This window comes from Numenius arquata, chromosome 2 (assembly GCF_964106895.1).
Source record: "Numenius arquata chromosome 2, bNumArq3.hap1.1, whole genome shotgun sequence".
NCBI classification, from domain to species: Eukaryota; Metazoa; Chordata; class Aves; order Charadriiformes; family Scolopacidae; genus Numenius; species Numenius arquata.
Window position 1 is genome coordinate 30,887,117 of NC_133577.1, and position 16,666 is coordinate 30,903,782.

Below are 16,666 nucleotides of genomic sequence, written 5' to 3' on the forward strand. Positions count from 1 at the left end.
GCAGAAGCCACAGTATTTTGATCTTCTGAAATGCTGTTATGAAATAGTATGAAAATGAGACATGGTGCCGACAATGGCTCGGTCCTATGAACTACATTGACTCAGGTAAAACTGCATTTTTTTTTAGCGAGGCACCACTCCAAAGAAAACATTTTGGCTTGCTCTTTCTTATGGTGACAGACTTTCATCTTAAATGGGAAAGGGTAAGAATGTATTTTTAGACCCACTTTCCTCCCTTCTAAGTGTGCTCCAGGGCTGTTTGAACTGATCACTTAATATAATTGTCTCTCTTTGGTTTGATGTCAGGGAAGGGAGAATAATGGTCACATCTGCAGGTGATAAAACATACACCAACGTATTTCAGAAAAACTCAACCAGTTTCAGCATAGGAGGGCTGTGATACACACTAAGAAGTCTGTCCTACTACTTTAGTATACAATCTCATAGCTCTTCAAAATTAATTTCCAAGTGTTTATTTGCATCATTGCTGAAACACTGCTTCCTTTCTAATCTAATAACCAGTGCAATTGCTAAAGCTTATGCAGCCTGGTTTCTCAGTAGTCCTTGGCCACGCTGTTTTCCGCATCTGTGAAGCATTGTTAGAGCAAATGGAGAAGCGGCAGCTGTTTGCATCAATAAGGCTAATGAAATGCAGAGCACATTTGCATATTCAGGTATTTCACCAGTCTCCACAGCACACAGCAGGCCAAATTCAGCCAAGTGCAGCTTCTAGCAAGTAGCTGAGGCATCCAAGGAAGTCTGGTTTTTGGTGTAAACATGGTTGCATTTATACACCAAGCATGAACTGATTTTAAGTGAAGCACAGGTGGATGTAGATTGTTGTGGTACCAAGTCATGCATGCATTTAAGATGTGGCAGGTCTGTAAAAGTTGGCTTTAAGAAGCAAAGAGAGTCAATATAAGGGTTTTGGTAGCAAGAAAAACCACCAGTGAAAGAAATGATGAAGCAGCCCTTTCCTAACCCTTCACCCAATTTAATTTATACAATCTGCCATGCTCTCAGCTTTAAGTCTGGATTAAAGCCCCAGATTCAGTGCTGGGATAAACAGAATTCCACGGGAGTAGTGCCCATTCACACAAAGGCAGAGTTTGTTCCTGTAGAATAATGATGTGCCTTGCTGCCGATAATTTTACCACTTGAATGCCAAGTTGCAGTCCAGAGACACTTGCTTAATAGTCCTGCTTCACTTGGTATAAAACTGGCACCTCCAAGAGTTCCTCTGCTCTGGCCAGTCTGGTACATCATTGCAAGCTTTCAAAAAAGGACTGCCTTCAGTGTTTTGCCTGGATCATTTCCCAGTCATATAGTGCTCCCTAGCAGATGGCTACATCCCTCTCTACCACAGTCAGCAGCATCTTCCTTCCTGTACCCATAAGTGAAGCTTGCAGAGTTGTCACCGTCCTGTGCTGAGACACTGACGTCAGTGGGAGCCCACACAGCCGTACGGATCTGCCTGCGTCAGTCAGAGGTGGTGAGGATCAGGGCTTAATAATAGCAGGCAATCAGTAGCACAAACATTGAGACTCAATCTATCATAACAATTTAGCCTTAGATGGTTTTATTTAATTTTTTAAAAAGCTTTTCTCATTCAGCCAAGCCCACTGTTTCCTACATTCTTCCCTCTTTGGCCTGAATTTCATGGGTTCAGTTTGCATGTTTGTTCTGCCTAAGTGGGGCGGCTGCATCCAGTGCATTTTTGCCTATTCAGGGCTTTTCTTCTTTTCAGTTCAACCTTCATTTGACAAGTCATTTTTGGGAACCATAGATGTGAGTGTATGTTTACTTGTTTATTTTATGTACATGACAGGACACTTATATAAGTTTACTGATCCTACAGAAGATAACTGCCTGTGACTTTTTATATTTCCTGGCTAGTTGGGTTTCTGGAAGAACTTTCATGAGTATTAACATGAAAACGACAGGAGCAATTTGTGTTGTTCTTTTCCCCTTGAGCTCTCTGCAGTAAAAGAACATCACTGCTTTGCTTTTCAGGTTGATGGCTTCCTGACACTTCTCTTCGGCCTGGCTAGCATTAACACCCTTACAGTAATCAGTGTGACTCGCTACATCAAGGGCTGCCATCCTGAGAGAGGTAAGAAATAAAGGCAGGTCCAGCCCTGCCTTCGTTGAACCCGGTGCAAACCTTTTCTTTTAAGTCATAGGCTGTATCAAATATAAATTAGATGCATTGGACACCAGAACACAATGTAGTCATTTACATTACAAACGTGTTTGAATAGGGTTTCAGGGTTAATCCCAGTAAAAGCCAAATTATTACTAGTACACTTTGGTCGCCACGGGTTAAATTCACCTTTGTGCCAAAGACATCACAGGTCCTGCTGAGCCTCTGTGTTCTTCAAAATGCAACTTAAATGACTCCCGAGTGATGCATGTCTGGATTTCACTGTAAACAACAAATTTCATCATCTATGAGATGATTTTTGGGAAGTTTCCAGTCGCTAATAAGATCCTTGGTTCAGAAAGCTGCCCTACATACAAGTATTTTCACTCTTCAGGGTGTTTTGCCAGGGTTTGCACACAGCATGCATCAAGGACTGGTTTAGATGGTGCTTGGAACTTTCAGTCTGCACATGTTGCCTCCAGCTTTTGTAGCACTGCGCAGCCTCCCATCCCCACATGCCTCTCCGGCCTCCCCTCCCTGGACGGTTTCACACTGAATTATTCCCACCATCCCCAGAAATTACTATGACCTGACTCCGCCCAGATAGTCCCTGTCTCCCAGATCTGCAAAGCGTCATCACCACAGCCTCGCACCCACACTTCTTCCTTCTCTATTGCCCTGTTGACCTGTAACTGAGTATCTCAAACAACTACTGTTCATTACTCTCTCCAGTGCTAGAAACCTTTTACTAACCACTCTCTGTTTTTTTTTAATTTCATTTTTATTAACCTTTGGTATAAATGCCTCTCTAAAGGCATATGAGTGTCACACTGTACAAATCTGGTCTGAAATCCTTTACATGTTTCCTGCCCTGTGAAACCCTCATCAGCAAGTCTGTATCTACCTGCCATCATCTACCCCTTTTCCTTTATGCCTCTTTACAGCACCACACTCACCCCAGGCACTCCCTTTCGCAGGATCAGTAGAAACCTTTCCTTACCATTCATCCTGGACCTCCTGCCTGCTGAAAACCTTGACTTCCACTGAGAACCTTATGTATTCTCTTTTCTTTATTCCTATATGTTCCATAAATTCTCCTTAGTCTTCCTTTCACCCATCCTTTGATAATGTATTATCAATTTTCATGCCTTTGCTGTAACTGGCTTGAATCACCTTACTGGCAGGAACTTATTAGTGTCCACAGGTAAAGCGTGCACAAATACGCTGAATACATCATATGAGTTTTTCTCTCTAATAGCACGAGTAGTATTAGCTGTGAAAAGAACTTCCGCAGGGTGGTCTTTTTTCCACAGGAAGTTCTTCTGCAGTTTGTTGTAATTTTGTTTTGCAACTGTTTGTTGCAGTTGTTGTAACTTGTTGAAGTTAAAACACAAACTGCTGTTGGAGCTGCTAGAATTTGGCTGTGATGTATTCTATATCTTATATTCATGGCAAATTATTAAGTCATATTTAAAACCCACATTTCTCTTTCGCAAAGCTGTATCACACCTTCTTCTAAGGGTGTGCATAATTTGTGTTTGCCTCTTGAGGAAATCTGATCAAGTACACAGTATAACTTTACAGAAATGTTGAGGAACAGAGATTGGTGGATGCCTAAATATTTTCCATGTAAGCAAAGAAATAACCAGAAAGTATGGCAACAGCAGAACAGATTAAATAATTTATATCGAATGGCTAATGTTGTTTGAGCATCTAATGTATTTTCTCCTTTTTAACAGGGAAAACCTTGACGTGAATAAGAAAATCCTCTGAATTTAGACTTATCTTGTTTATTTCTATGTAAACTTAAAATACAACCATTTCCTGCTTTTTACAAAATTGCAAAACATAAGTCTAACATAGAATTTGCCAACTCTGCAGCGTTCAACACACACATAGTCTCCTGCTTAAAAGCCATTCATTTCCACTGTTCACAAATGGTCTTGAACACAAGCCTGACAGATGCTTTCAAATTTAAGCTTTTCTTATGAATATGCATTTTTTGGTCTTAATATTTTTTTAAATAGCTGTATTTTCCTTAATAGCTGTTAGTATAGGAGTACATTTAGATTTCAGAGATATGTTTGCCTTTCCAGATATTATTTTCTGACTAAACCATGCTATTGCAGGTCATTGCATCAGCAACAGCAGTATGACAGTGGCTCTGGTTCTCATTTGGATAGCAGCTTTCTTCTGGTCAGCAGCTCCATTACTTGGCTGGGGCAGTTATACAGGTAACAGGTATCTTTTGGTTGTACTTATTTGGCACCTCTCCACTTAACTGAACAAAGATACTTACCTTTCTCTCTTGCTGTTTGTGATAAACCAGGCTGATTATCAGTGGAACTGAGAAAATCATTCATCATGCATGACGTTCATGCAGAGTGTTGCCTGCTTTGGTATCAGCTATAAAGAGATTTTTTTGAAGATATCTCAGGAAAGACTTGGACCAAGTGCATATTACCTATGAAAAAAGAGAGGCCAGAAATATTTGGCATGGTTAAGCAATGAGATAAAGGAAACTATTAAAAGACATCCTTCAAAAACTGTCAAGATTAGGAAGCTAGAAAATAACACAAGTTCCAGCAAGTTAAACCTGAAACTATAATAAGACAAGCCAGAAAGATTTGGTGAAACAGTTTGTTGAAAATATGAAAACCAACATAGTAGAAGAAGAAAAAGATGTCAGAAGTGATTAGGGTGCAAGATAAGCCATAGCAAAAAAGGACAGAGGGAGGGAGGGAAACTCCCACACCAGAAAATTTCTTCCTGGAGAGAAGTTGGAGAAATTGTCTCAAATTAAGTCTCTAAAAATTCAACAAAATTAATCTCTGGGAACAAATGATAATGGTACAGGAGTCTTAATTGAAATCATGTGACTGAAATTGTCCAGCACTTATCTGCCTGCATTGTGTAGGCATCTGCATCCTTTGAGAAGTCACTAAATCTAGGAAGACTTATAGAAGCAGCTATGTGAATATATCCTCTTACTGATTGAATACACAAATCTTGAGGTATCTCTGGACCCCTGAAGTGTGGGTGTGAGAAAAGCATACATTTCCATTTCATCTCTAGTGGGTGGTGTCCCTGCCCACGGCAAGGGGGTTGGAACAAGATGATCTTTAAGGCCCCTTCCAACCTAAACCATTCTATGATTCTATGATTGGTTAAATCTATCCTTCCCAAACCAAAACGTTACCAGGTTAGTAGGCTCCGTGGATGTTTTGTCTGAGATAAAATTAGAACAGTCTAATAAACAGTGTGGTTTTATGTTATATTTTTGTACCCTGGATATGTCAAAAACCTGGCAGGGCTAGAATGGTCATTTTCTGTGTATCTTCTGGTGATCTGTGTTTTCTTTTTACATTAATCTTACTAGTTTTCATCTGTAGAAGTATGTCTGATGTCCCTTTTTGGCCTTAAACTGCAGCCAGGGACTTTTAGGGCATCACTGCCTTGTCAGGGCATCCAAGTGCCCCCATGGATCCTGTTTGTACTTTGGATTCAATTCCTTGACAGTGGTCTTCAAGGAAGACCACTTTTCCCTACCGAGAGTCACAATGGTTTCAGGTTCCTGGGCTAACTGATTCTAAAAACATTTCCATTGAGGGCACCTGTGGAGAGGTGGGAGTCCAGCAACGGCAGGCAGCAGGTGCCGGCAGACCACAGCACATTACACCTGGCTGCCTTGGTCCTCTTGCTTCTACACAGCAGCTGCAGTGGTACCCGGGCCCCTGCACCCCTGCTGAGTTTTGGAAATGTTACTTGCTAGTGTCTCTGCAGAAAGAGGAAACACAGCTCTGAATTCTGACTCACAGAAAATCTGCAGGATTTTCTTTTCATGTCATCTGGAAGCCGCTTTCTTTTTTCAGTCAAAAGTTTTCACAACGCAGAAACCTGACATTAAGTCAGATTTTATGGTTATATTTTGAATCTTGGGGTCTACTCAAGAAAAAGGTGAAGGAGACAAAAAACTGTTTCTGTTACTGAACACATCCAGACAGCAACACCTAGAGCTTTTGGTGTTAAAAATACTTAGCTTTTTTTGATGAGAATCATAAAAGAGATTTTAATCTTTTCCTTCTTTAATTCATCCTGTCTAAACCTCCTACCACCTGTGAGGAATTAAGAGATTTTTTTTTTTCTTCAGAATTATCACTGGATGTCAGAGAGAGATCTGTTGCTAAATCATGCAGTCTTCACCTGTATTGTATGTCCAGGGCTTGTTAATACATGACTTACATAATTTGGGTTCATGCTTCATTTATTTATAATTCAATTTGCTGCCATAGCTGCCAGGAAAAAAAATGGTTTTTTTCCACCTAAAAAGAAAAATCAACAATTCACAATCTATACAAAACCTCTAATGCTATCGAACTCAAGTTTTGTATCAGGATACGTTTGCAAATACATCAGATGGTGTAAAGAAGTCAGCTGTTATTCATAAAAGTATTTAAGCAGAGACTGCACCTTATTCCCACTGCCTTTCCCTTAAGTACCTGATCAGCAAGTGTCCTTTTGTAAATCCCACTGGCTGCAGATCCTGCAATCTGCCCAGTTTCATTTTTAAGAGCCTCCAGGTCCTTTGTAGTTGCAGAACTGTATGCTTTCCATTTAGTAAAATGTCTCATTATCTTTCTAAGTACTTATATGTTTCATCTTCCCATAATCTTTACTGTTAGGTATATCAATTTGCTTTCATGGCTCTCACTACAATAAAAATTTAATTGCCTTTTTGTTTCTATTAAAAACCCCTCAATATTTTTATTTCCTACTTTGCTTTGTAAGTAGTGACTTTTTACATCTGGCATATTGTGTCTTTACAGTTGCTTGTTATGCTGTTACATACTCATCTTAGGAAGTTAATATGTAGAAGATCATGACAAATAAGAGTAGATAACACTCAAAAGTCTCAAACCTACTGAATGAATGCCCTTTTTAACTTTATTAGAAAGTATAACAATTTCCTATTCAGAAATAACAGTTTGTGCATTATGGATGTACACTGGGAATCTTAACTGGACAGAATGGTAATACACATTAAAACTTGATACAGTCTAGTTGGTCTTGAAAAACTGTTTATGTAGGAAATTTATGTCACAACTCATTAAATCAGAACAATCAATCCATTCTTTAGTGCTTAGAAGAAGAAAAATGCAGCATTTGAACTGAACTTGTTCTAGAAATGCTAACCAACTTATTTTTGCTTTCCAGATCGCATGTATGGCACATGTGAGATAGACTGGGCAAAAGCCAACTTCTCTACAATCTACAAGTCCTACATTGTCTCCATTTTTATCTGTTGTTTTTTCCTACCTGTGTCAGTCATGGTCTTCTCATATGTGTCAATTATCAATACTGTCAAGCTAAGCCATGCATTAACAGGATTGGGGGATCCCACAGACAGACAGAGGAGAATGGAGCGGGACGTCACCAGGGTGAGTTTGGGTTTCTCATTGTGTGGGATTTATCTCAATGAAATCTGTCTTTCCAAAAATTGGTCCCAACTAGAACAGAAGAGAACAAAATGAATCAGTCACATTTCATTTCTCTATAATCTCTAGTGACAGAGTCTGACCTCAGTGAAGAATATGAGGATTGTTTAAAACTCCTACCCCTGTCAGTTGGCTAATATTGGTGCTACATCACGTGTGAAAAATAATCTAAATATAATTGGAATGGGTTATACCATACAAAACCAAAAGTTTGGTTTGGCATAAGTTCTTTTCTTTCAGAAGTTAAATTACTTCTGAGCATACACAGAAGTTACAGTGGAGATCTCAATTTACTTACTGTTGACTTAATTCTACCAGAAACCCCCTTAATTCATATAAACATACAGGGCACTGTAGCTATTTTCATTCCTTTAGATGAGGCATTGCTCAAGCACACCACCACGCCAAAATTAGATCTATCGCTTCTAGGTCTGCCTGGCTCCATCAATGCTAACCTTTTGCTTGCCTGTACTCTGCTATGAGCAGAGTACAGGACAATCCGATGTTTCCCTTCCAGCCAAGTGCTGAAGCTGCTTCCCTGATGCGAAATTAAGATTTAAGAATAGATTTAAGACTATTCTCTTCTATCTTTTAGGTTTCCATTGTCATTTGCACAGCCTTCATTATTGCGTGGTCACCATATGCTGTCATCTCTATATGGTCTGCCTATGGTCACCCTGTGCCCAATCTTACCAGCATCCTTGCCAGTTTGTTTGCTAAGTCTGCCAGCTTCTACAATCCCATTATCTACTTTGGAATGAGCTCCAAATTTCGGAGGGACATTTTCATCTTGTTCCATTGTGCCAAGGAAGTCAAGGACCCTGTGAAGCTCAAACGTTTCAAAAACCTCAAGCAAAAACAACAAGAGCCTTCTCAGAAAGAAGAGAAGTATGCAGGAGAAATGCACCCTGCACCAAGCCCTGACTCTGGGGTGGGAAGTCCAACCAATACTCCACCTCCAGCAAACAAGGAAGTTTGTTTCGGTATTCTTGATACACCATCTAATAACCCTGATATTGAATGTGATAGACTGTAAGTTTTGTGGCCACTTAACACATGCACCCGCTTTGTGTTCAGGAAGACCCTCTTCAGATCAGCGCTTGAGTGATTTCCTAATTCCCAATCCATCTGTTTCTTGCTATAGCACTGATGACTGTACAACTCAAGCAAATCAGATGGTAAAGTGATATTTTCCTTCTATGTAGGTACAAAAAGCTATGAATCGCATTACATTGTGGGCAGCACACCCAGTGCCAGAAACATTTGATTTTCACATGCGTGCAGGAAACGCAAGACAGACTTATGAAGAGCAGGCATTAGCTAACAAAAATAACTAATATGTTCCTAACAAAATTTTATTAATTAGGAGATTACATTTCCAAATATATTTTTTGCTCTTCAGCACTCCCAGCCGCAGAGGATCATTTTTGCTCCATGGTGCTGTAGGAGAAGATGGGCCCTGCCGAGACAGCTGTGAAGCTGCTGCAGCTCCAGTGGCTGGGAGTTGGTAGGCAAAGCTGCGTGCTCCCCGAGGGGTGCCCACCACGGGGCTCCTGAGCCCTGTGCCTGCGTGGGTGTGTGTCTGATTGCCTGTGCCTGACTCTGCGTGTGTCTATGCAGGTGCCAGGAGTTGTAGATCCTGGCATTTACTAGTCACTGTCGTCTGAACAGTGGCTTCATATTTGTCCTTGTTGGTCTGCAGAGTTATTTTCACCTTCCCTGAAATTCCCGGTGAGCAGGGCCTGGCTGTAGCATTCAGATTCGGGAAAGCTTACCTTTAATTTTTCTGATCTCTCTCCAAAGTGGTTGTTTTTCTACTGACTATTAAGGTGGAGCAAGAGATGTTGTACAGGCAATGAAACCAAAAATGACACTAAGGTTTTGAGAGTACTGATGAAGTGTGGCATCAGAGCTATTTACAAAATAATCCAGCACTTCACTGCTGCTTCTAAAGAAAGTTTTTGTACCTGCCTATGAGTAAAAAATGACTTTTAGGTAAATGTAACTAAGTAGCAATTAAGGAGAGTGATTTAAATAGCTAAGGTGTAGGCTTAAATGAGTAGCAAGACTATCAGATGTTACAATATCCAGTTATTCCACCAAGTTTATTTTATAGATTGAAAGCGAGGAGGTATATCTTCATAATTCCCCATCTTGGAAATTAACTACCTACTTAGAAACTTCTGCACAAATGTCTCTGTATTAACTGTGGAAATTGCGGGTTCATTTAGCACCGTTTACAAGTTAAACGAGGGCAAAAAAGAAGAAAAAAAAAAAAAACCCAACAGCATTGGTTGCTAGCCTCACTGCTACTCATGATATTTTGGAATCTCACTGTCTGGGTTTGCTAAAATGTAGTTGTTTTGCAAAAGTATACTTTTCCAGATGTGTTTCTTGGGAAAGTTACAAAGAGCGTCCGCCTTCATTTCCCCCATTACTCTATTTGTTTTGAGAAAGTCACCTGTGTTTTGAAGTTAAAAACAAATAAACATTATAAGCAACAGTGGGGAACTGTGTTTTCTTTCATGGCCCCAGATCTGAACTACAAGAGTATTCATTTTTGTGGAAAATCTTGGGATATGGGTGCTATTTCATTACCATAAATAATTAAAAGCAAATAAGTAAACAGTTTGCTTCCAGATAAAAGTGCATGCTGTAGGTGCAGAAATAGATGAAATCATTTAGGGCAAAATCCTATCCCAGCTGGATGAAGTTGGGCTAGCCATACCTAGGGCCTGGTTTTGAAAGCTTCTAAGGGCAGCACAAAATCCAGCTTGGTAACCCTGCTGGGCTGAGCCTTCTCACTGCTGAGAGCTTAGGTTTTCCTCCAAAGAAAGAGGAGTGCCAGGTATCCTCATCGGATGCGGTTCTCGGAGGTACCTGCAGCCACAGGTGTGCCAGACACCTGCCTGTAGAGCCTCCATGACCAGAGATGCCAGACTAGCTTTTAATGTGTATTTCTGCTAATTTACAGATAACTAGGGAAAATTCTTGCCCTGCTGCATCACAGCAGTGCTGCTGATCTGCAGGATTCAGACTCTGACAAGGAAAGATGTGAAAAGGGCACGGGAGAAGGCAGAGCAACAAGACCATTTCCAAAAGTGCCCTCAAACTCTGGCTGAAATCTCTACTAGTTTATACGTCATTCAGCATGTACAGTGAGGTTAGACTGGGGGAAGTTGTGGGAGTAGTAAAAATGAACTAGAATAGGAGCAGAGTAGAGGAAAAATGTAAGAAGAGGTGAAGAGTGAGATAAGCAGGGGAGCAAGAGGCTGGGAGCCAAAGGATGCATACTTGCTGAGAGACAACTGGAAAGAGCCAACACTGAAAAAGCCTTGACTGGACTGCAGCAGACCTCCCTCCTGAAAGGCTTACAGCTACAGTCCTTTGTGGATATATGGTACTACCACGAGACTGCATAGCTGTAGAGCAGAATATCTGGTTTTGCAAGTTACTCAGGGGAAAAGAGGATGGATGCCTTTGCAGGCACCAACCTGTGCTCCAGGTTCAGTAACAGCAGGAGCACATTTGTCAGTGAAGTTACTCAGGTTAAAAGCTTCCAGCTCAAAAGCATCAGTGCCCTGTGGCTGTACCCAAGATACCAGCAAGTGTCTGTAGGCAGAAAAAAGGTCCAGAATCTGTTACTGCACAAGTGCAGGTAAGGGAATGTGCTTCAGCATTTCAAGTGTGCAAATCAACACAAATCAATTTGTAAAAAACTTTCCCTGTGTCCTGCATTTCCTCTCCTTGTCTCTGGTCCACACATCCAGGGACAAGTCCAGCCCCTGCTGCTGCTTCCACAGATGGACGACTCTGCCTGCTGAGGCCACGCTGCCAGTCAGCAAGGAGCAAGGAGCTCAGGAGCTTGAGACAGTCAGCAAGGAATGAGACAGTCTAGATATGCTGAAGGGGGATGATGGGGTCTTTTGCTTTTTACTTAGCAAGAATAAAGTATGGTGCAAACAGCATAAAGCGTCCTGGAGACAAATTACTCCTCCCCATAACCTTGCTACTCCCCACAGCCTTGGCTTTTCCTTTCCAGTGGATGAGTTTTAGCAGCAGAGATGTGAGAAGACTGTTGTCCTGACCGGTATTTTGGTGACAAGCATGCTTACCTGGGAAACTGCAGCTTTGAATGCTCTCTGTCTGAGACAGTCTTACACGGGAGTGCCCACTCACCTTGAGGAAGCAAAGAACTAGCTGCTCCCAATTCTCTCCCTTCAGAAACACTAGATTTTTACATTTTTCTGATGCAAAAACCTGATAGGTGTGCCAAAGGCAGGGCCAGGTGTCATATCTCCATGAGAGAGGACATCCCATCCCAGTGTTGCTGCTCCTGCTATGGCAGGCAGGTAGCGTGGGCTTGCTAATAAGACCTGGTTCTTCCACTGCCTCTGCCACCAAGGGCCTTTTTCAATATATTTTGTATTGAATGGATTGATGTCAGCCTTCACAAATGAGATCATATAACTATTGCTGGTAGCCAAATCTTGTCATGATGTAGGAGAACAATATTCAGATCTTATTCCTTTGGGCATAGAAATTCTGGCATGTAGGCTCCTTCTGTCTCTCTTGCTCAGCCCTGGATATTACTGTGGTATTTTTTTAATTGTTGGGGTTGGTTTCATATATGACACACTAAAGTAGGATCATCTGGCAGAAGGCATTAGGCCAAGCAATCTTACTATTTTCAAAGGATGCTCTCAGCATTTGCTGTCTTGTTCCAGCAGGAACTGAGGCAAAGATTAGCCCTCTTTTATCCTAAATGCAAAAAAGCCAATGGAAAAAAAGACCTCGCTAGCTGTTGATTATCCATTTCTGTATGCACAGTCCTGTTGACATCATTAAAGCACTCTGGCAAAACTGATGTGCCTGGTCATGGTAAAGTCGCTCTGCAAAAAGCTTGAAGCCCTTAAGCCACCCTTTAAAATGTGCCTTTAGTTAATCTACATATTAATTTCCAAACACCTCCCAAACATTTTGATTAGCTATTGATTAATACACTCAGCAGGTGAGTTCTGAATGGTTACACAATTCATGTATTTACATGTGTATCAAAATCTCATCAGCTCTTTCTTGATTATTTCTTATTATCAATATTATTCATAATTATCAACATATGAGTATTACACCATAATCACTGCAGTTATTAATCACGACGTGCAGTTATTAGCACTCACATGTACAACTTGGCCTTGCAGGTGGATTACCAACATCCTTATCACTGACACAACTCTTTCACTTGGGCTACACAGGCCAAGCAATCAAGTTAACCCACAATTACTTCTGTTCAATTTCCACATTTGAAAATAGCCTCTTCTGGTTTTGGGGGAAAAAAATTGTAGTTATAATTTGTTTATTTATGGCAAGAAAACCTTTGGGGCCCACATTTCCCCTGCTGGCATTTTTGCCAAACTGAAAATCCTTTAGGGTATCAGCACATTGAAATACATAGTGACATTTCTTAATAGCGTTGACGTTTCTAATGGTAACATGAATAACTTGGGTGTAGTTGGAGGGAGTGGGATAGCATACTGCAGTCCAGTCCCTGTTCTCAGTGCTATTATGCTTTTTCATCTAATGAGTCATGTAGAAATATTTCTTGTAGCAGAGACCAGAAAACAGAACCCCCCCCTCCACCACTCATAAGACAGAGACTTTATTACCATGTGAACTACTCAGGCTTGTACCCCCTTGCAGGCTCTCTCTCCAGCCCTATAAATCCTTCATTCTTTGCTGCACAGACTGACAAGATAAGAGAGATACAGAGTGTGCCCATTCAAGCATGGCCTATGGATTGGCACTTTCCTCAGGAAAGAGAGAAGGAGACAACATTCCTTCCCAAAGGTAAGGCTGGACAAGAACATTGTTCTCCCGCTGCCGTAGAGAACAATGAAAAAGGTGGGTAACACTACCATGTCTGCATTTTCCACTATCCTAGAGATAAGCCAACCTGGCAAACCAGGACCTCTTGCAATGCTGTGCGTCCCCCTCTGCCTACCTCCCAAATTACTAAAGGCTTGGAATCTGAACCTTCTCAGTACATCAACAAACGCAAAGGATTTTTGCAAGCACCTCAGGAACTCTGCAGACCAAAGCAGAGGTGCCTGCAGTGTCAAATGGGTCCGTGTCTAGTATGTGGTCTGAAGTGCCTAATCCCGGTCGTGCAGCAATGACTCCACAGTATCTGGCCCCAATCCCTTCCTGCACCGATGATCTAGGAGTATGGAAAGCTACAATACTCTGCAATTGAAAAAAAAAAAAAAACCTCCAAGGTCCTCATGGTCAGCATGTATTCCTGCTTTCTAGGAGATGACAATTAGGTAAATCCCGGTGAAGCAGGCTAAAAGCTGAAAACAGGATCTTCTCCACAGAAGAGCAGAGTAAAGGTACTACTGAATACACATATAGAGATCCTGCAAGAAGCTTTGTGCATGGAAAACTCATAAAACTTCATATACCCTCGCTCAGATTAAAAGAGGTAGCTAAGTGAATTGCATAGGCTGCAGGAGAGAACAGGAGCCTGTCGTCTAGGCCTATAGTTTTATCACAGCTTCGAGTATACAAATATGTATTTAATGCATATTTCTGAAAGTGTGGTTTTGAGGTTGTGTTTCTTCTTTTTTATAATCTGTCTATGTAACAATAACTCATCATAAAAGGGAAGCAAGAATGTATTCTTCTTGATATGCAGAAGAAACACAAGAATAAATTTAAGATTCAAAGGATGTCAAAGTAATAATACAATAAGAACACAGAACAATAAGAAAATTACTAAATTAAAAGTAATAATCCCATTGCTAATACAAAAATCAGGGCCATGCTGAATGATAAAAATAAAAAAAAAAAAAAGGACCTGTCTACCAGCTCTCTGTGCCAATAATCATAATATTTTTTGCTCATTGAAAGAGACAAAAGCCCTTTTGGGATAACAAACACATAGCATTTAATTATGGAATAACATGTAACCTAGTAAACAGGAGTAAAGTAAACTTACAGAAATCACCGCAATAAATGCCCTCCCTGGCTGGTATCTGACAGCCTCCAGTAGCCTTTGACGCTGCACACCAGCCTGCCTGGCTGCTGGAAAGAACTGCTGCTTGAGCAAAGCTGGGATGGCCCTCAAGGGTGTGCATGTGGCTGGAGGTTCATCAGAGGGGTCCAGCACAAGGTCAGTGCAAGCTCCCCAAGCAGGAGGTCCCTATGTGTGTCACAGCTGCCGCAATATTTGCAAAAGGAAGTATGAAGCCAAGAATAATGTTTGGCAGCCCCAATGAGAGCACAAGCATGTTTTGGTGATGCGACCTGGCAAAGCCTTACCAAGTATAAAAGATAAATTTCAAATGGATTCATATCATATAACGTTCATACAGAGAAGTGGGAGAAACTTAGTGAACTCAGTGCATGCTTCGCACTGAATAAACTGCTGTATGAAATGAACAAAACTAACTCACCTGAGAACAAGTGAGACAATCCCTGGGAAAATGTGGCCTATATGTGGATTTAAAGGGAATGGAAAATGGGCTTTATCTCATCCTTGACTGATACTGTGTTACCTGAAAATCCAACCCTCAACTTCCTTTGCTGAAAGGTAGTCAAGTACAGCAGCATTATCATGTGTCCTATAAGAAAAAAAAAAAAATCAAACCAGACTAATGACCAGTTCAAGAATTTGGGAGTTAAGTCCTAGCCCCAGAGATGAGACTTATATCTCCTCACAATTTGGGGGAGCTATTACCAGACCGTTCCCTATCCTTGGACTCATGGGAAGGGAAAACATTTGCTTTTGGAAAGCTGATACACCTTATTCTTTGAAAAATATACATTCTTGGAAAGATAATCTAACAATGTGATGGCACAGATAGGGAGTCTAAAAGGAGGGAAAGTAGAGCATCATGAAAGTCACTGATCACTGTCTGACTATCAAAGCACAAGAATGCTTTGGCAAATTGAGCAAGGCTTGGGTTGCCCATGCAACATATAAAAAGACAAAGAAAATGGGCTACTAGGACATAAAAATTGCTATGCTTATCCCATATTTCACTTTCTCCTGGGATGACACAATCCAACTGAGGCATGCAAACATCTGCAGGCACCGAAAGTGTAGGATGGTATATTTGCCCTGCAAATTGCTTTCATGGGTTTGCTGGAAGTGCAGGTTAGACCCATGTCTGGGGAGCTGTTGCCTATTTGGTGAGCTACAGTACTGCTTGAACTGGCTATCTTTTCTTTGGGAGACAAATGGCACTTCTAGACCTTGGCTAAATTCACAAGAAGGCCTTAAACAATTCAACTTCCGAGAAAAGTCAGAGCTTTTACAAGAGGTGGAGCACATGGGCTCAGAAACTGTGGGGTAGGTGACTCTCTGTTATAGGTCTGTAAGGGAGGACCAGGCTAGCACTAGGATTACTAGTCAGATGCCTGCAGATAAAGGAGCTCGAAACCTTGACATCGCAACATACAACTGAGAAGAGCAAGGCTCTATCAACTCCTGGGCTGCAGCAGTATTTAGCAGATTTGAGTCTTCCTCAAGTTAGTTTAGGCCTCCTGTTTGCTTATGCCCCACTCACTGGCTCTCTGTAATGGTTCTGGTGCCCACCCAAATCTCTCTTGATTTGCTGTGACTCTGAGGAGAAGCTGCATCTCAGTTTCACATTTCCAGTCTAACAGAAATCCTATGTTTCGGGCTTTGTGTTTGCAGCTTGTTTTACTGCCACATCCCATATTATACCCAATATGCAGTATTAGTAGGTGCTTTGGCAACAGATAAGGAAAAGCACCGCCAACAACGAGAAAGTTAGCACAGGTGAATACAACACCAAAACACTTTCTAATAAGAGTTCTTACTTCAAAGCAGGCACAATTTTTCCCAATTGCTTTTCCTCATCCAACCCACTATGAAAATGGAGCATCACCATGGAATAGTGAAACATGGGGAGTTCCCACAACGTTAGCTCTCACCTGTTCTGCCCATAAAGAGGCCTCTAAGCATTTACCATGCTAGCAGCAAAGAATAGGCCTATTCTTT

General features: G+C 41.2%; 1 protein-coding gene across 1 annotated transcript in view; it reads left to right on the forward strand.

The window, feature by feature from the left end:
- The window catches only part of LOC141479791 (visual pigment-like receptor peropsin), a 32,437-nt gene extending 22,300 nt beyond the window's left edge, over positions 1-10,137 (forward strand). Inside the window, exons 3-6 of the mRNA XM_074169102.1 lie at positions 2,014-2,113; positions 4,273-4,377; positions 7,358-7,581; positions 8,234-10,137. Of these exons, the coding sequence (XP_074025203.1) occupies positions 2,014-2,113; positions 4,273-4,377; positions 7,358-7,581; positions 8,234-8,674 (870 nt within the window). The 3' untranslated portion in view covers positions 8,675-10,137. The remainder of the gene's footprint in view (positions 1-2,013; positions 2,114-4,272; positions 4,378-7,357; positions 7,582-8,233) is intronic.
- Positions 10,138-16,666: the final 6,529 nt, after the last annotated feature.